The sequence below is a fragment of the Acanthopagrus latus genome, chromosome 10 (genome assembly GCF_904848185.1).
Source record: "Acanthopagrus latus isolate v.2019 chromosome 10, fAcaLat1.1, whole genome shotgun sequence".
In the NCBI taxonomy this organism is placed as follows: Eukaryota; Metazoa; Chordata; class Actinopteri; order Spariformes; family Sparidae; genus Acanthopagrus; species Acanthopagrus latus.
The window spans coordinates 16,319,724-16,340,119 of record NC_051048.1 but is presented as its reverse complement, the minus strand read 5'-3'; the positions used below and the strand labels follow the sequence as shown (position 1 = coordinate 16,340,119).

At 41.9% G+C, this 20,396-nt stretch overlaps 2 protein-coding genes across 8 annotated transcripts in view; both read left to right on the top strand.

Moving 5' to 3' along the window:
* fgf11a (fibroblast growth factor 11a) overlaps positions 1–5,910 on the top strand; it is a 144,485-nt gene extending 138,575 nt beyond the window's left edge. For 4 of the 5 annotated variants that reach the window (XM_037112247.1, XM_037112250.1, XM_037112249.1 and 1 more), the window contains one exon: positions 898–1,057. In XM_037112247.1, coding sequence (XP_036968142.1) covers positions 898–1,040 — 143 coding nt within the window. In that variant the 3' untranslated portion in view covers positions 1,041–1,057. Of the gene's footprint in view, positions 1–897 lie in introns of all 5 variants that reach the window. The other variant, XM_037112246.1, reaches the window with a different exon arrangement.
* Positions 3,306–20,396, top strand: part of chrnb1 (cholinergic receptor, nicotinic, beta 1 (muscle)) — a 36,311-nt gene continuing 19,220 nt past the window's right edge. For 2 of the 3 annotated variants that reach the window (XM_037112244.1, XM_037112243.1), the window contains exon 1: positions 18,657–19,715. Coding sequence is in view for 1 of the 3 variants with exons in the window: in XM_037112241.1 (XP_036968136.1) it covers positions 11,968–11,981; positions 15,279–15,364; positions 19,582–19,715 (234 nt within the window). In the remaining 2 variants the exon portion in view is untranslated. Of the gene's footprint in view, positions 3,426–11,908; positions 11,982–15,278; positions 15,365–18,656; positions 19,716–20,396 lie in introns of those variants that run through there. The other variant, XM_037112241.1, reaches the window with a different exon arrangement.

The window sequence follows — 20,396 nt, the reverse complement described above, 5'->3', positions numbered from 1 at the left end:
AGGATCCTTTCGATTCCCTCTTCTGCTGTGTTTTGTGCACCACTGTTTCCTTATCAAAGTTGCAGCTAACTCACATCTTGAATGAATAAGGTCATGTTCACATTGTTGCAGCCACTTGCCACTATTTAAAAAAAAAAACCCACAATGGCTGACAGATATGTAGGTAGGTCATTATTGTGCACAATGTAATCCGAAGACATTTACAAAGTGCTGAAAGCAAAACACAGACTGCAGTGCGATCGTGAAATATATATATATATATATATATATATATATATATATATATATATATATATATATATATATATATATAGGCATACAGGCTTTTAATGTTACTTTGTATCTATCAAAGGGAAAGTGAGAAAGCATTTCATAGAACAAACTAAAGTATTAAAGGTGCTTTTTCTCCTGTATCACCCTTGCATTTATATCGTAACTCGCCTCCTTACCCAGTCTTCAAGAACCAATTTTTAGAAAATGAAATTCACTGTCTTTTTTATTATAAAGCAGGTCCAGGTGTTCAAACACTCAGTCTACTGTGAAGCGTAAACAGTCTGTCTTTTGAAACTTGAGTCTTCAGATGAGTGGTCAGGACTTTCGTAAATTTGTGATCACAGCTACACAATCATTACCTTCAGGTATGCTCCCATGGCTCCCATGGATGTGGTTGCCAAAACACTAGCAGAGCTAATTTGGAAACACAGGGTGTGGTGCTTGCTAAGGCCTGTGACAGCTGACCAATCGGATTAGAGTGGGGGTTTCCAGCAGGAAGGCCCTAAACAATGTGAATAGAGGTGCTGCAGCGAAAGATTGCTGATTTCTGTCATCCAAAGTAAAACTGTGAACGTGAAAATCAGCATTTTATGTGAACTTTAACAATTTCTTCTCCCTCCTTAGTGGCCATGTACAGGGAGCCCTCTCTACATGACGTCGCTGAGCAGAGCCCGCCCAGGAAAACGCCCAAGACCTCCAGTGACTCGCCCGTGCTCCAGAACGGCAAGAAGGACCCTCAATCCAAAACCAAAACCTCCACCTCCTAGCGCTCAGAGACACGGGTGGTGGGAGGAGAGGTGGAGGACACGGGGCACTGGGCACCAGCGGACACCTGAACTTGGTTGTTAGGGCTACCCCCCCACACACACACATACACACACCTGCTGCCTGCAACACTGACCCCGCAAGAACTCCACGTACCACAATCCACTTGTGTAAAGTTGGAGATAAAGGAGCAGGTCCATGCAGAGTGGAGCTGGCCAATGGGAAGCCCCTTTTACCTTCACGGACCCCCATCCACACCAGCCCTCCACCTTCTTATTTAATAACCTGTGATTATCAAAGCCTGGGATATAAAAGCAATAACTCCATGAAGAGGTGAACACTCGCCTAGCATCTATAGCATGTCACCACAGTGTGTGTAACCCACTGGAAGGAAACCCCACATGCATCAGCGACGTCCTTCCAGTCAACCAAATACCCGAGCAACGTCTTCCTGGTTTTACCACAACATGCGCCGCCGTCAAGTCCGTCCCTCTGCAGCACGCGCTTCACAAATGGGTTGTGTTTTCATTTCCCCACAGGGTTCCATGCTAATGTTAGCCTGACACGGAGTCATGCTAATGCGACGCTGTCACAGAGACCCTTGCAGACTTTTGTTCTGCAGCCATCTGCTCAGTCCACATCTTCTGTGTGTGTCAGCGACTTTGTGAGATGGCCTGGATACTTGTCAGCCCTGCTTGTGTGTGTTTGTGCGTGCATGTGTGTGAGTGCGTGCAGACATCTGTGTGTGTGTGTGTGTGCGTGTGTTCCCTTTTTCTTCCATTCACCTTTGGCGCGATTTGATTAGTTTGTGACATGGACTCAATTTTCCACTCTGCGGCACAAGAAAACCCCTCCCGTCCTCTGGCTCCGTTAATGGAGTCTGGGGCTGATCAGAATCTCTCGACCCTTAAACGAGGGGCCAAGAGCTCCCTCGGCACACTGCGTAACCACACACACACACACACACACACACACACTCATTATTACACTGACATTTACACACGCGCAAAGAGGTGTGCGTGCTGGGTGCACACACTTTAGCATCTTGATATCCATGAGTGACGACCGCATACAATTATCTCACAACTTAACACACTTAACTCAATGACATGCATTAACACACACACACACACACACACACATACACACACTCTCCCAACTGCACATGTTGATGTAGTGGTGAGTGTGTGCAGGTTGTGGGAGATGATGAGGATATCATCGGTGAGATCGTGTACTGATGGAGCCTGACTGTGTAGCTTGTGATTGCACTGCAATAGCTTGTTTCACTACGGCTGGCCATGCATTGCACAAACCCCAAAGGCCCACACAGAATCTGTGGACCCTCTGTCACTCCTCCGACGTGGTATTCTTGTCTGAAAATACAGAAAAAAAAGGTGTTTTTGTTGAATTATTGTGTCCACCTTGAGCTACCAAATTGTGATGAATTGAAAATATATTTTCTTTGGGCTGCTGACACTACCCCATCACTGTTCCAGCTACTGTGTACTATATGGTTATGTATATGGGGTATTTTTTAAAGGGTCACTCCACCCATTTTAAATGATAGGTTAGTTCAAAGTCATGTAGAGGACCCTTCAGCCGGAGAAAACAATTTCATAGTGTCTTCTGGACGAGCTCCGTCGAGGCCATGTCCACACATATATATTTTTGAAACAAAGAACGATCTGTCTGTCTGTGCTGAGTGTTTTAGCACCATTTTAGAAATAATATCCATCCATACTAACACACCTGTCCATTCATGTACACTGGGCATGACTGTGCTGATATAAACAGGAAAATTATCAGTGTCAGTTATTGTCTTTTTGAATTAAGCCAATATAACATCAATTTGGTCAGCATCATGTGACATAACAGGTACTCCTGTTATCCGAGTACACATGCCATCGATGCTACATATACTGATGAAGCCCAGTTTGTAAGCAAATGTGGCTGTGTCATTTTAGATTAAAACAGTTTTGACATAGTAATTTCAGAAGTTAGCATGCTACCCAGCTACCAACACCAACACCCCCATGGTTCTCCGAACTCCCATTCCATGCTACTGGCTGCATGGCCAACTGAGCTAACTTGTTATTGGCAGCTACAGTTGGCAGCAGCTAGCATGATATGCTACCTCCTATTTGTTGTGGATATGAATTTGACTGGTGTTTGATTCTTACATATTGTACCTTACCTAAGAAATACCTGTGTTTGTGTGGACAGGGCCCACGTCTGACAGAGTTACACCAATGACATCACTTGGTCTTGAGTGATAGGCGTTAAAGCCCAACTGAGAGACTGCAATACAAACGGGAGCTGTGGAATTCAGAACCACAAAGGCCTGAAACTGAGACCTAAACAAGACCCGATCCAACTGAACCCAACTGGTAATTAATTTCTTTCTAATGCCGCACCACCAGTTTCTTTTATTTTCAAGCTTGTCGTCGTGAGCTCCAACTTAGAGTGACAGGAGTGACATCACTTAACGTAGTCTGAAATAATTTGATGTGTAATATCCCATGCATATATTACATGAGACAGTTTAAGGAAAGATGCCATCACAATGCATCGTGGGGAATGTAGGATCCAGTGTTTTTTTTTTATAGCTTGACCCATACAGTTGACTAAAAATCAGGCTTCTGCTGCTCCAATTTTGAGCATTCTTTTTTAAAATCTGTCTCCTGCAAGTCCTCCAACTTTATGGAAGTGCAATACTAAATGACTGAAGTGGTCCTTTAAATCTTAATCTACATATGGATCTGTCGACTGACAGCATGAATCAATTCCCTTATAAGCGAAGAGTTTCGACTGCTTGCTACTGAGCATCTCCATTTTTTTTTAACTCCATTCAGATTTGTGTATCTCTTTCTAAACATGTTAATATGAATTACTGTAAATCTCTCCTGGAGACTTCGGTTACGATGCAAAGGAATTCAAGCCTTATTTACATGTCACTTCACTTGTTGCGTTGCGCTTTTATGACTGAACGTTCATAGATTTAAACGACTGCGACTGTTTCGTTAGGAGCAAGAGAACCAAAGTCATATATAAAAAAATGAAATTGACAGGCTGAAGAATTTTTTTAAAAAAAGGACGATAAATGTGTTATAATTACTTTGATCCTGGTCAAGAAAGTAGCCGAGCTAGAATGTTTCACCGTTGTCGCGCAGCAGACCTCGTCGCGCGCGCTGCCATTTGTTCCTCCCATTCAACACGAAAAGCAATCATTTTTCATATCAAACTTTTTTCTTGCTACAATATGCCAGGCTGGGTAATTGTTTCTGCCTAATGTTTATGTATTGTAGGAAGCGAGTGTGCTCAGGAGGTAGAGGCGAGGCCAGATTGATGATCGGCGCTCGGAAAGAGAGAGGGACGCTCTGGAGAAAAGAGAGACGGGGAAAGAGGGAGGTTTTTAGGGGGGAAATAATTTGCGGGCGATGAGGAGAGCAGAAGAGAGAGGAATTATGGTAATGTGGAGAGAGTTCCCCCCGAACGCACACACACACACACACACACACACACATTTACACACACTTCTCATTTCATGCATAATCCCCTGCTCCCCCTGTAACCTGTGGTTGTAAATAATAATAGCTGATAACCTGCGCAGAATAGAGGCGAGCTGCTGAGCAAAGTAATCTGCTGCCTGCGAGATGGAGCAAACTTTACCTCCGCTTTCCTGTGGGGAGACCGAGAAGGGGTGAGAGGAATGAGAAGAGGTTGCTTGAGAGGGAAAGACAAGGGAGTGGAGGTAATATAGGAAATAAGCTAAAGGAAGGTCTAAAGAAAAAGAAACTCAAGTTAAGTGATCTGTGCCCGTTATGATTTTTTTAATTTTTTTTTTTGTGACGTATTTAACACAAGCTACTGTTAAAACCTCACTTACACGCTGAAGACCTTAATTAAACTGTTAAATAGACCCTCAGGTTGGTGTGTCTGACCCGGTCACCCCCTATGGATCGCTAAATCCAGAACACAATGTTTGAGTACCGCTCGCAAAGTAATTACGCAAATATTTAATTAAGTCGGACTCGTGCCGACCGGAGTGGAAATAAGGCTGTGCGGGACTGATGGAGAGATACTGTGAGAGGAAGTCAGCAAACGAGACAGACTTCTGTGACTATATTTTAAGGGCTGGGAAATCTATGTTGCAATATTTTTTCTTATGTGCGTGTCATGTTTGTTGTGTTCAGAAGTTTGACTTTGGATCAAAAGGAGAACGGATGTAAAGAGAGTTAAGGGCTAAAAAAGTTGTGAAGCTTTTAACGTGGAAAAAGTGAAAAGTACATGGCCGCTGTAGATGTGGACAGTGAAGCGATGTGTCAATTGCACAATTGCGTATAATTAAAGGGGCACTCGCCTATTTTACATGTAGAGTTCGGTTTACCCAAGCCACTCAAAGTTGCTGTAAAAGGACTTTCTGTGGCTTCAGAGAGAGCGTTCTAAAGCTGCGTTCAAACAAGAAAGTGAAGCAAATTATCACCTCACGTTATTTGCTTAAATCCCAGACCTGGACTGTACAGCCATTACCTAGCAACTGACCATGTGGTAATTCATGCCTGTTCTCAGAACCTGCCTGGAACTATTTAGGGAGTGACATTAGATTTAAATATGCAAGGTAAGCTTAAGTTCCGATACCAGTATTTCTGGTTCAGGTTCAACCGTTTGTATAGCGTGAGCAAATACACAATACATACAATAAATAAACACTCTTTGAAAAAAATGTAAAGTATTTGCCAAATTGCTAACATTTAGCTCACTATGTTAGAGCGGCGAAGAAGAATCGACTTCCAGCAAACCAGCCATTTGATTTGGGTGCAGGTCGATGTTTTTGGCACTTTTGACACAGACTATTTCCCCCGTAGCCTAACAGATGCGCAAAATGACGAACATAAGTTAGCTAAAATACGCCGGAGGTTACTCCAGCTGCTTGTCATTAAATTGTATTGGCCGTTCACAAAATGAAATTTCAGAATTTCAGATGAAAACATTCAAAAATTGGTCAAAATTATCAACAGATTTTTAAGGACTTACAGTTTTGCCATTATAATTACTGAAGTTAGCATGCTAACAAGCTAGCCCCGGCTCACACTGGTTTAAACACCTACACTCCCATGGTTCTCCAAGCTCCCAGTCTGTGCTACTAGCTACGCGGCCAACTGAGCTAACTTGTTACAGGCAGCTTCAATTCGCAGCAGCTAGCTTGATATGCTCCCTCCTATTTGTTGTGAGTAGGAGTTTGACTTACATTACGTATTTACGTAATATATACACAGCTGTGCAGGAGGCTAGTGGTTAAGGTTCTTTGTTCAATGCTATTAAATTACTACTTCAGATCGGTGATTAGCGCCACCTGATCCATCATTTAGGTTGCATCAGAGGCATTTGCGATACTGGTATCAGAGCTAGTTTTTATTCTGGGTGAACGTGTGTTCAGTCTGCGCCGCTTCTAAAATTTGCCGGGCTTTCTTTTTGAACGCATGCCTGGTGAATATCTGGTGATGTCATCAAGCTGCTTTCTGATTGGGCTTCATGTTCCTTTGTTTGTTCAGGGTTTGAGTTGCATTATGGGGAATGTAGATCAGATGATGATGATCTAGTGTTTGTTTTTATTTTATTTTTTAGCTCAACTCATAATACATGAGTCATGAGAAAGTCAGGTTATCTCAGCCTCTGCTGCTTCGATTTCAACCATTCTTCTTTAAATATACCTCTAGCAAGTTCCCTAACTTAATGGAAGTGCAGTGCTAAATTACTTGAGAGCCCCTTTAACCCTCATAACAAATGCAGCATTATTTTCCATTGACGCACATGCCTGTACAGATGCAAAAAACCCCCCAAAAAACCGACGTGAGCTCAGACTTTATTTGTAGGGCTACAATAACCTAATTTCCTGCCTCAAGCTCAAAGCGACGACAGCCATGATTTTATTAAACCATTAGATCTGTGTGACGTTGTTGAGCATCGGTCGACACTGACTTCTAGCGAGTGATGAGCTGATACCTCAGTTCAGCGAGATGTTCGTGCCGCGTGCACTCAGATCTCGGTATCTGTTCGTTTTGCCACTGTAGAAGATGCTGATGAATCTCCTTTTTTTATTCCAGCTTGCAGACTGTTATTGAATATTCATCCTCATGCTATTAAACCACGATTAAGCATCTTTTTGCGGCAGGAAAATTGACTTACTCACTTTTTAGAGCGATTTATTCCCAAAAGTTCAAAGCATTTCCTGTGATTTATTTATTTTATTTTTTTGGCAAAAGCTGTAACAAATATTATCTTTTGTAATCAGATTAATCCTAATAGATGTTGCCTGTTCGTGGGGTATTTTTTAACAATATATTGGGATAAGAGGGTGGTGGTGGGGGGGGTGGAGGCTTGAAAACGTGTATCCCACTCTGTTTGCTGTGTTATGGATTTCACTTTGCGGGAAATTTAGAATTACAAGACCATTTATCGCGTGTGGATAGTCTGCATGATTGCATGTGTGTGTGTGTGTGTGTGTTCTCATCACCAACTTTGCCGCGGCCCACACTTTCCTCCGCTGTAAGCCCTTTTGTGAAGCCCGAAATCAGCTCCTCTGTTCCAGCCTGTCCGCTCTGCGGCCTTCAGGCTTCACTTCAAACGATTTCGTGTGAATTACAGGATATAAAGATTGCCATTTATCTTGCCGGCCGTCTCTCTGAGACACATGTTTGATTAGTGAAACCCCCCCACACACACACACACCGATGGCTGAATTTACTGCTTTTAACCGGCTGATGAATGCTTCTGGATTCTCAGAACGTTTGGCACCGCGGAGGTTCTTTGGCGTCGCCTATCTTTTTGGGAAGTTAGAGAGAGGTGCGGATGTGAACGTGTGCGATATCGAAGGGGGTTAAATGATGTATATCTGATTCAGCTGCACACTTCGCACATCACACACCAGCACACCTCTCCCCCCCGGGGACTCCCTTCCCTCCCATTTCTTCCGAGTCAGGGCCCTCCCTGCTTACCGAGCGAATTGCGACTGCAGAGAGGGTCATCCGGGGTTGTGAAGGACTCCAAGAGAGAAAACAGAGAGAGGGAGAGAGGCGTGTGTCACATTCTGTAGCTAACTCCTGCCCTCACAGCCTCCCGTTGAAGTTCCACTTCCCTCTCTCCAATTCCCTTATTTTTTTTTTGCGAACTTCCCCTTAACCTGGCGGCGCGTGGTTCACGTGTATGTACGGTCACGTGCGCATTCTCCCACTCATCAGCTCCGCAATCGCCGCCTGTAACCGTTACTGAATATCTCTGCGTGTCCATTATGTGCATCCGAGAGGAGAGGGAGGAAAGTATGAGCGGAGAGGAAGGGAGAGAAGAAAAATAGAGGATAAATCAGAGGCCAAATCAATGAGCACGAGTCCTTGGGCAGAAAGCAATAAACTCCATTAACAAGGTGCAGCCACATTATGTGAGAGGGCGTGAATTAATATTGATATAGAACCCAACTGTGTGTTTTATTAGAGCTTTTATTTTTCTAACACTTTCGCCCTTTTTGTGAGCTGGGTTTGCTGTTCAAGCGTGTGTGTGTGAGTCTGAGTGTGTGTGTGTGCGTGCGTGCGTTACTTTGAGGTGGAGTCCCTTCACCACATCTGCAATGCAGCAGAAAACACAAAAAAGAGAGGGAGCAAAGAGAGAGGGAGGCTCACGTGACAAAAGAGTGACGCCGTCCTCGGACAGATTTTCTCCTTCTCTTCTTTTTTTTTTTTTGTCCCGGCCCGCCTCGTAATAAAAAAAAAAAATAAATAAAAAAATCATAAAGAGGTGCTCCTACACTGGAAGCCCGGGCGCTGAATGTCACTTCTGAGGAACACATTAAATTCCTGTATAAAAAATCAGGCTGTTTTGTTTTTTTTTTTTTAAAAAGCGTACCCCACAGTCCCTCAGCACATCTGCATTGCTCACACACACACACGCACACACACACACACACACACACACACACACACACAGCGCCCTGCACCAAGGCGACGCAGATGTGGCTAACTGGGGTGACCTTTACCAAACAGATCATGGAGGGACTTCACCTCTGCTGAGCTAATGCACCGATTACATTTTAGTGACGTCTTTAAATTGTGCACTATGATGGAATGTCTTTATTTAGCCCTTTTTTCCAAGTGTTTTCTGGGGTATTTCTAATTGGAAGTACTGTGACTTGTAATGAAATCATATGAGGAATTATGACTGTTGGTATACATTGTAAAAAAAAAAAAAAAAAGAAAAGAAAAGAAGAATGCCCTTCAAGAATCACTGTTAGTCCCCGTGTGTTTGATCTGATGTGTTTATTTTGCTGTTGAAATCCATATCCGTGTCCGTTCCTCTGTCACACGATGTGGGGTGATGAAAAAACTGAGCTCGATCGACGAACGGAGGAGAAAAAGAATGCTTGGATTGTGTTGGGGTCTCAAACCTCGTCCTCCCGACACCCTCCCCGCCCACAATCCTCCTGTCAATCACTGGGCCGACCGACCTCTGACCTTTTATCTCTTAGCGGGGTTTTAATTGGCTCACCAGCAGCTCACGTGGACTGCTCATTCACCGTCCGTCTCTCCCTCCGACACACACACACACACACACACACACACACACAACAACAACAACAACAAACACACCCTCTTACCTGTGTGTGTGTGGTTCTGTGATCGATCCTCGGAGGATTTTTTTGGGACTCTTTGTTTTCTTTTTTTTTTTGTCTTTTTTCTTTTTCTTTTTGCTCTTCTTTGTATTGCATGGACGATCCGAGTTATTGTGACAAAAAAGTCTTCCAGAAAAAGATTTTAAGGAAAAATCACCATAATCTTACTTTCCTTCTCGTCTTCCAAATGCAAAAAGAGTGCTTCAGTCTTCCAGCTATCAAAGCCACAATGACACTATTTTTGTATACAAATGGGGCAAAAAAGAAATATATCTATATATAAATATATATAAATATATCCATGCAAATGTGGTTGGGGTGCAATAACTCCCCCTGTTGCCGGCAAGGTGGAATAACACAACTACTATGACGCCATCCAGACCCATGGATCACCTGGAGAAAAGACCTGTGAAGGACTACTACAGTGCAGTTCGAGACTCCTGGGTTGAGGTCGAGGATCACAGACAGGCGGGACTACAAGCATGCATGCGCCAATCATTTACTGGACACCTTCAAAGAAACAATCTTTACCCAATATTTACTCTTTAAACCCCTTTAACCCCCTGCCCCCACCCCCGCCCTCCCCCACCCCCTCCTCAACACTCTATTATCCCAAACTCTTGTCTCTGCATTTGCAATATGATCTGTATTTATTTCTATAATAACTTACACAAAGTCAAGGGAGACGTATTATTGGATATAATTGAATAAAACAAACTAATATATTTGTATGATTGTAACGCTGGTCTGCTGAGAGTTTTTGTCGGGTGTTTTGGTCTCGTTCCTGCAACACACAAGTCGTTCTACAAGTCACACTAGATTGTTTACATGTCTTAAATCATTTATTATTTGGTGCTGAGCAGCGTTAACATAATCTGAACACAATATATGATCATATCGTCTGTTGTGGCTTAGGTTTAGTTCTTTAACACACAGCCCGTTCCAGTCTGATTCCTCTAGTATGGTACTGATGTTGATGTTGAGGTTTGTTAGTGATTGTTGAGTTTTGCATAATTCTTGTGTTTTGTGAGTTATTGTATTGTGAGCAATTGTATTGTTAGCGATTGTTTAGTTTTGTTTAATTGTTGTGTTTTTGTTGTATTTTGAGTCATTGGCGTGTTTTGTGAGTGATTGTTGTGTTTTGCGAGTGATTGTTGTGTTTTTTTTTTGAGTTAGTGTTTTGGGAGCAATTGTTATATAGTCAGTGATTGTTGAGTTTTGTATAATTGTTGTGTTTTGTGAGTTTTTGTTGTGTTTTGTGTTATTGGAGTGTCGTGTGTTGTTGTCATTTTTTGTGAGTCATTGATGTGTTTGGAGTCATTGTGGTGTTTTGTGAGTCACTGTTGTGTTTTGTGAGTCATTAATGTGTTTGGAGTCATTGTTGTGTTTTGTGAGTCATTGTTGTGTTTTGTTAGTCATTGTTGTGTTCTTTGAGTTACTGTTGGGTTTTTTAAGTCATTGTTGTGTTTTGTGAGTCATTGTTGTGTTTTGTTAAATGTTGTTTTGTTTTTCTGTTTGCCGCTGTGATTTGCACCTCAGGGCCACTGTATTACAGCTGAACTATAGTTCCCATAATGCTTTGGGGGATGTAAACAAGAGTTATTGTTATTGTCGTTGTGTTTTGTGAGTGCTGGATGTGTTTTGTGAGTAATCGTTGCGTTTTTGTGAGTTATTGTTGTGTTTCATGAGTCATTGCTGTGTTTTTTCAGTCATTGTTGTTTTGAGTCATCGTTGTGTTTTATGAGTCATTTTTGTGTTTTGTGAGTCAGTGTTGCGTTTTGTGAGTCACTGTTGTGTTTTGTGAGTTATTGTTGCCCTTTGTGAGCTATTGTTGTGTTTTGTAACTCATTGTTTTGTTTTGTGAGTCATGGTTATGTTTTGTGAGTCACTGTGCGTTTTTGTGAGTTGTTGTTGTGTTTTGTGAGTCACTGTTTTATTTTGTGAGGGAATATTGTGTTTTGTCACATGCTAACGTGTTTGTCTATTTGCCGTTGTGATGTGCACCTCAGGGCCATCACACTATGGCTGATATACAGTACCCATAATGCTTTGGGGGACGTAAACAAGAAGTATAATAGGACCATGGATTCAGTGCATTACACCGTAGGCTACAACCTGAGTGATGTTTCTTAGACAATATTTGTTCACATTCATTAAACTCAGCAGCATTTAGATAGTGCAGACTTAAATATTGGCATTTTCTGTTTGCAGAGTAGCAGCTGTACAGACATGTATCACTGCGTTATTTTGAGGATGAACAAAAGAAAAGCATGAAGATTCTGAGGTAAGTTCTGGAGTATTGAGGAGTGTCGATTTTGTATGATTTTTCATTCTCTTTTTTTTTTCTTTTTTAAATCAGGAACCCTCCTGTGTGTAGCTGCTTAACAACGTCACTTTCAAGTGATGCATTTGGGTTCGGGTTATTTAAGGAACATTCGTAACTCTGTAAACTGCAGAAAATAACCTGGGTTACTCAAACATCATGCTGAATGAAGTAGTACTTTAGTAGCGATTGAGACCCATTAGAAAACTATTTACTGGGGTAATAAATCAAGGGACAAGTAGGGTCATGTTTTTATAGATTTCTATTAAACATCTTTTTACAACTAGATGAGTTGCCCCCTGCTGGCTACGACATAGAATGCAGCTTTAAGGTGCTCCTGCTTTGGCTTCACTTGTCAGACCTGAAAGCATCCACTTCGGTTTTAAATCTGTAAGGTGTGAAAGTACCCTAAAGTAATGCCTATTTTCCATAAAAGTGTACTTTTTGGAACTTTATGGCACCAGTTTGTGTTTGTCTGCTGTGTTTCGACATGACAATGCCCCTTGTTCACAAAGACAGGTTCATGAAGAAATGGTTTTCCTAGTTTGGTTTGGGTGAAGTTGACTGGCCTGCACGGAGCCCTGACCTCAACCCCATCACACAGCTTTAACATGAATTGGATTAGCTCACCTCCCAACATTAGTTGAGGTCTATGAAAATGCTCCTGTGGCTGAATGGGAGCAAATCTGTGCAGCCGGGACCCATAGTCTGATCAAAATCTTCCTAGGAGAATGGAAGCTGGGGAAGCAGTTGATCAGTGGATGCGATTATAACATGTTCAGCCCTGTACGTTAAGGTGTCTACATAATTTGTACAGGTGTCCACAAACTTTTTTTTGTCTATATAGTATACTTTTATCACTTTCAGTTGAAGTTGTAACGCTACGTTCAATTGTCAGACTTTTAATTTGAAAAACTCAGATAAGACAAGCTTTATCTCTCTGGAGTAATTAGGAAAATACACAAAAAAGAAAGTGATTACACTGATGCATTTTCAATATAATTAAATGAGAAAGACAGTGGGAACTTTGCCATCGTGTTGGAATAGAGTATAATGATCATCTCCAAAATTGATCTTCGGAGTGACATCATCAACCTTTTCTCATTACTGTAATCCAGTTACATGTCGCCTCTCACTTGTTCCACCCATGACCCAATAACAATCAAGGGTAAACAATCCATCTAACTTAACTTAACTACTTACTTCTGCATTAAACAGTGATCTATTATGGCTGCTCTGGGACAGATCACTGGATTTGAGTCACTGCCAACCTAGGCTTTATACACTCCCCAATGACCACAGCTTTGATGTGTGACTTGACACTGGCGGCTAGCTGTTAATAGTTAGCTTCTATGGTAATTAAATTGGCGGCGGGCCAAATGGCAGTGACAGTGGATCATAAATTACAGTGGCGTGGATGGCCGATGAATGTAAGTGAGAGCAGAGCGGCATGAAGGGATGAGTTGAGGGATATCGGGAGGATAGAGATGCTTTACTGCAGGGGCCTTCAGAAAATACAGCAGTGTGTGGCAGTTAAAATGGGTTGATCAACTTAGCGTTATACTGTAAGAATAATGGCTGCTGTATCACCTCTATATGTCCTGTTTTTACAGTGGTTGACTGTACAAGCCAGCCATGCAAGAAAATCAGAAATCACAACCGCAATGGACAAGAACAGAGACCAAAATGTATAATTTCTCTGGCTACATGTATATAGGGCATCAGCAGCAGGGAGTTTCAGCCCCTATCTTATCGACCATATTCACATGGTGGTCTTTTTCTGTTGACACCACACTCAGGGTGGGAAGCTCAAATGTTGCAGTGCTGTGTCCAGGGGTGCAAGTCATATAAATATAGGCAATCTGACAATTGTTACCAATAAACTTTTTCCTGATTGAGTGGCTACTGTAAAGTCAACAATTAGTTTAATGGAGAGGGACATCGGATCATATTAAGCGGTAAACCACAGGTTTGATGACCGATTAGCTTCCATTAGGCAACAGCTAACATTAGCATTCAACCACATTGTAGACAGCGTTGCTGTTCGATACAATATTGTTTTGTTGTGATATGATTAGGAAGGGCTAAGGTAAGCTAGGTAGTTGTGGAATGCTAACATCAGCTAACAAGTTATCAAACATGTTGTTTTATGTGAAATATGGCTGAATGTGCCTCCAGATTTTCACAGTCCTTTGTCTTTTCAGTTGCTGATCATCTGGGATGCTGTAACATGACAGCAATTTGTCTGATTATCTACTGTTAGATGACTTGCAACCTGGAGCACAAGAAGCATTACATTATCCCAGCATTATCCCACCCTGGGCATGATGTTTGTGCAAAATGGCTGCCATTTGAATAAGGTCTCTTGGTTATCATTACATTTCTAGACAGCTTCATGGTAATAATGTTTGAAATGTGATGAAAATAATCGAATCTAATGTAAATTAAATAAGCCCAAAATGTTGCTTTTTATGAAAGAGGCCAACTTGTAAATATGTGTAATGCAATTTTATTTAACTACATGGACAGATGCGACACTCATCCATGAGAATATTGGCATGTGCTGGTTCTCTTCGAATTATAACACTATAAAATATCCGTGGAATATGCTTGAATATTGCCTCATTCAAAGACGTTAACATCATTTTCCAAGCATACCTTTCTTAATTAATCTGGTTTATTGGTAATTATTTATGACATCAAGAAGTACTTTTATGACATTGAGAAGTAAGGTCTCCTTGGTTGTAAAATATCTCATCTCAATATAATATATAGCTCTGTCGATATAAAAGTGTGATTAAATGGTTAAACGGCTGGCTGACCCAGGGAGACCGAAGCCTCGTGTCAGACCAGTCTTTCCTTTGCCTTATCAAGATATCATCCCTCAGTGAAATATTACTGTAATTTAACCTTCACTCATTTTCTTGAGGACCTGTCTGAAAACCCTACAAGGACTCCTGTGGGTACCTCAGCCACAGTTTGAGAACCAGCAGTGTGTAAGTAAACACCCAATGAGCAGAGTCAAGCCTGGTGCACGCTGGCAAGAAGGGGGTGAACTGTGACACACACCCTCCCCAAGGATGTAATTGGAGCAGACAGCAGTTGGCCTGGCCGGCCTGACTGACAGACAACAACAGTCCAAACTGAGCAAACCAAAACTCACACTGAAGACTTCCAGTAAGATCCACTGGAAAATAAGAAGAAGACACAAAAATACGTTGAAGGACTTGGATTAATCGACCGAGGATCTGTTTTAAGGAGGAGAGACGGTTTGGGGGTCGCCATGAGAGGCCTGGATCTGCTCCTGCTGGCTTGTTGCTTATGTAGCTTAAGCACATTGGGAGGTAAGGCACAAGCTGACACGACATGCCCATATAATAAGAGTGGTGGTCACGTTATACTTCTTACATGGATACTGCCACATGAGGCCACACATAAACTAGAACCCACCAGAAAATACCAGATTTACTCTGGGAGTCAAAAAAAAAAAAAAGGAATATACTGTGTCCCTGGGGCATGAAGGACGTTCTTATGGGAATATTAAATGTATACCACAGTGATATTTTAGCTGGAGAGTGTGCAGAGGTCGACCAAACCTAATCTGAAGTGACTGGTAATACAGTGCTGTCAGTGTTAAAGTCGTGCTCAGCCTACTGCTTCCATATGCTAATGTGGCTTCAGGGATTATGCGTCACAGCAAAGACACTGAAAAGAACGCAGTCTAGACAAGGTGTATCAAGTCTGTTAAGGGAACACACCACAGACAAACTGTGGGAATAATAAGACTAAGTACAGTGTCACAACAGGGCTGTTTGCCAAGTGCTAAGATCAGGATGCCAATATGCTCACTGCAACATGCTAATGTCTATCAAGTTTACCATCTTAGTTTTGCTAATCGCCCTTAACAGAACGTACAGCTGGGGCTGATTAGGGTTGGTCAGGGAATCACTGATGATATTTTAATTCATTCCCTCAAGGCCTTGAATATCTGGGGCACATTTCATGACAATCTATCCAAGAGATGCCAATATACGTCATTCAAAACTAGGGTTTTTCGCCTGACACAGATATCAGTCTCAGAAAAAGCTTTGATACTGCCAAAAATGCTGGATATTGGTTTTATTTTTGTTTTAATGTGCAAGTAGCCAGTATCCATCCATGGCAAGGAGCTTGAGTGAGACAACATCCATAACACAACATCAATCTAGCATTATTAGTGTAGATACAACTCACTGGTATTGGAATGGTACTGCATAATGTCTGATACGCAAAATTCACCTATCAGAAGTGTTATTGAGAAGGTAAGAAAGTCGTATCTTAGGCTGGGTATATAGAACATCAATTCTTATACAGGCACCAATTGCTTGACCTCGACGCTGGTTCCTGAACTTTTGTCTATACCAATTTTATGAAATCCATTTTGACGAAAGATTACATTACTCTTACCCTTGGAGAGTCTTTTTTCCTATGTGCCCCGAGACAGACATTCACCAGTGCTATTAGCTCTTGACACTACAAGCATGCCGCATTCTTGCTGGCTCACTAATGCACATGGGATTAACTCCTTAGGTATTGAAATATGGTGTAAATGACAAGGCATCTATCAATACTCAATAGTATCAAGGCAATTCAATTAGTGCCTTAAAAGTATCGAACTTCGATAAGTAGCCCTATGTATCGGTACATCTTTCCTCAAAACCACAAGTGTCAGCCACATTTTGGTAGTAAAACGAAACTTAGTTCATCTCCTGTGTCATTAGGATTCATCCTCTGATCACCATGAATTGTTGTACAAAATGTAATTGCAACAGATATTTCAGCCTGGAGTAAAATGATGGATCGATCAATCAACAAACTGATGTCACTTTCCCTGGAGCCATTATTTCAGGAGTGCCTAAACATTGAGCACTCATTTGGTAGAGCATGCTTCCTATGTGTCCTCGCTACAGCGGCCCCAGGTTCAATTCCTGGCCTGGGGCCCTTTACTGTGTGTCATCACCCCTCTCTCATCCCATTTCCTGTCATCTCTGAAGCTGTCCTATCAATAAAGCTATACAAATGCCAAAAAAAGTGCCTAAACATTTTATGTAGCCTACATCTAATCTAAAATTACCAGAATTAGCTACCATAAAAATATTCCAGACCAGAGTCACACATTGGTAAAGAGTAGCAAAGCAAAGCAGGTATGGGACTGACTTTTGTCAGCTTTAGGATTTATTTCATCATTATGTCAACCAGGCTGTGATAAGACAAAGAGCCGAAATAACAACAAGCAACAAATGGTCTCCGGAATCCTTGTGTAGAACCATCGGTGTTGGTTTAAACAATATGTACACTCATCAAAACAACAGACCAATGCAGGGCACCAGTGCAATCAAGGCAATGTTGTCAGGTATCCATTTTCAATGGGAAATGGAAATCAATGGAAATCAATGGGTGTATTGTCCTCAAGCTGTTTATTTCATAACCAATCAGTGGTTCCTGGACAAATACGGTGCACTCAAACCACTCAGAAAATATGTAGCTCTAATGAACGTTGCTGCTGTCACTGTCAACTTGTAAATCATACTTATCACTCTCTCGCTGAAATAATCATGAAGGAAAACAGCTGAAAGCATACTGAAGTGCCTTTCGAGTCTGTTCAAATCTGCCTCTGTGTTTTATTTCTATCAGTTTTATTCATCGTGAGCATCCTTCAAATGCTCAACGTTAGCCTTCAACAGGGTCTCATCTCACCTAAAAGGAGTGGTCATTTAGTCTGACTTATTCACCAAGTCATTTAAACTAGGCAGGGAGAAGAAAATGCTAAATTCCAGTCGGCCATGCAGCCTCGCCCATCAGCAGCCAGGCTTCCCCATGCCGAGCTAATGGGGGTGCCTTGCCGGGTGATCGTTGTCATTTATTCCTGTCAGGTCAGATCCTGCCGGGGCCACAGCTATGCCAGACGTGATGAATGCTGCGTCACCAGGGCTGCTGATTATAAATGCTTCTAACCTTCCAGCACTGACAAGGAAATGGCTGGAAGTAAAACTGAAATTGCAATGGAATGTAAGCATTTGGGTGTTGGTAGTGCCTGTTGTGAGACACTTTTATAGCTGCTGGGTAATGATAAAGTCTGCAGGCAAGAAACAGGCAACAAGGTCTGAGGGGCATTAATCTTATGGATTTTGATGCTTTTTATTTTGCTTTTACATGGTATATGTGTCCCACTAGTGTCAGATGTTAATGAAATTATATGTTTTCACAGCTGTGTGTAGTTTTATGTTTTCCATGTTGTTAGTGAATAAGTTCATCCTGAATTTGCTACGATTTTTTTTTTTCTGGCCTTTATATGGTTTTATTGATTGAACAGCTGAACATACAACAGGAAACAGGATTAGAAAGAGGGGGAGTGACACACAGCAAAGGACCCCAGGGCAGGACTCAAACTCAGGGCTGCTGCATCAAGGACAAAGCCTCTGTACATGGGATGCCCGCTCTACCAACTAAGCTAAACGGCACCTACGACTTTTTGAGGTGTTGGCATGAAACCACCTTTTTGGGTTGAGGTGTAAAAACTACTTTGTAAGGGTTTAAGCAGAAAAACAACTTTGTTCGATTAATGCACATAATATTTTGACTACATTTAGACACCAACAGCAGTAAATTTTAGATTTAGGAAAATACTATACTTTGCAATAAAAACACAAACTTCAATCCCACTGCGAATAGGAATGAAATGGGAATGCTTATACCAAGTTATACAGCAAAGTAATATATAAAAAAGGCATTTGTCTCATATTTAGGCCTCGGCCCCTTCACCACAACATTTCTTCTTTTCAAAAAGTCAAACTCGGCCCAACTTTATCTTGTTACCTATTCAGTGCAATCCCTACACAATGCTGTCTTCTTTCTCTCGGAACAATCATTTGAATAACCTGTTGTTTGTTCTGTGGGATTTGCCGTCAATCTGATGGTGTGGTGCTGCTGAAGGTGGGACTGTCTATACCGTCTTTAGGAGGATGTTTCACTTATTTTGTTAGTTTGAATTTGAATTGATTTAATCTTTCACTTCTTTGATTTAGCTACAACTATTCTGGCCATCTCCTGCTCGGCGACACATCCTCCTACAATAACTAATTCTAGGAAGAATCCACTCGCTGTGCACTATTGACTCAGCCGCTGAGCTAGTGGGTTCGTTGCTTCACATATTTGAATGCACAGCACACCTTGCCTGCCAATCAGCTAGCTTTGCCCCCACTTGTCACAAGTGTGATGGGTTTTGCACAGAGCACCCAGCAGAAACTTTAGTTAAAAGTGTTTGGGTTCATTTCATGAATTTTAAGCTGTGAGAGTGACAGGAAATGGACAATATAAATGGAAATTGCTTGACAGTAAAGAACTTGAACTCAGCAGCACTAGCCACATTATTGTCTGCAGAAAGTGAACATGTTGATAATGGTGAATTAAACAGACAACCAGCAATGGGTTTCTCATAATCCCAACAAAGAGATCAATCAGTTTGAAGCCTGAAGGCCTCACTGAAACTGTCATATAAGCCCAATATCCATCCGTCACACAGGTGCGTCTGATGTGGAGAAGAATCTGACGAAAGCGGTCTTTTCCAACTACAACCTTAAGGTCCGGCCAGCCATCAGCCCTGAGCAGAGAGTGGTGGTCCGTGTGGGCATGATCCTCTCCTCCTTCGTTGGACTGGTGAGACCCTAACACTCACATATTTACATACATACATGTATAACAATGCGGGGCCAGTTACGTCGGATATTGATGAAACAGAGGCCTGTCCAACCATGCTAACATCAGATCAGCAGCAAGTGATGTTGAGAGCTTAAGTTCTTTTAATGGTTCGAACTTTTAGGGCTGTTTTGAAGGCCTAAATATTGATACCAACATGAGTAAAGGTACCAACACAACCCCTGCAATAAACAGTATTTAATGTCAAAGATTCAATTTGTACGATAGGGCCAGAATTGTGGTATTAAATCATTAAAAAAATGAACTGACTAATTAAGAGATTATGCCTGCCACGTCTGCTTGTCCTCTGTCATAGTCCTGGTCACAACTGCTGTAAATCGCCTCCATACTATAACCCCTGTCTACTAAACTAACCTCTGTTGATGTCAAACGACTAACTGGTGTCCATACTGGTGTCCCACCATGTTTGTTGTCACTGTGAGGCTACTGAGGCCTGTTGACTGTGCTCTATCGACCGTGGTGACTCCTCCGTAATCCGAGGTTGCTGAGCGGGCAACCTTGGATTACGGAATCTAGCAATTTGTAATGTGGCCATTACAAATTGCTAGATTTGTAGAAAAATGCATGTTTCTTCATCCATGAACCTGTTGTTCTTGGTGTTGAAGTTTGTTGAAGTTTTTT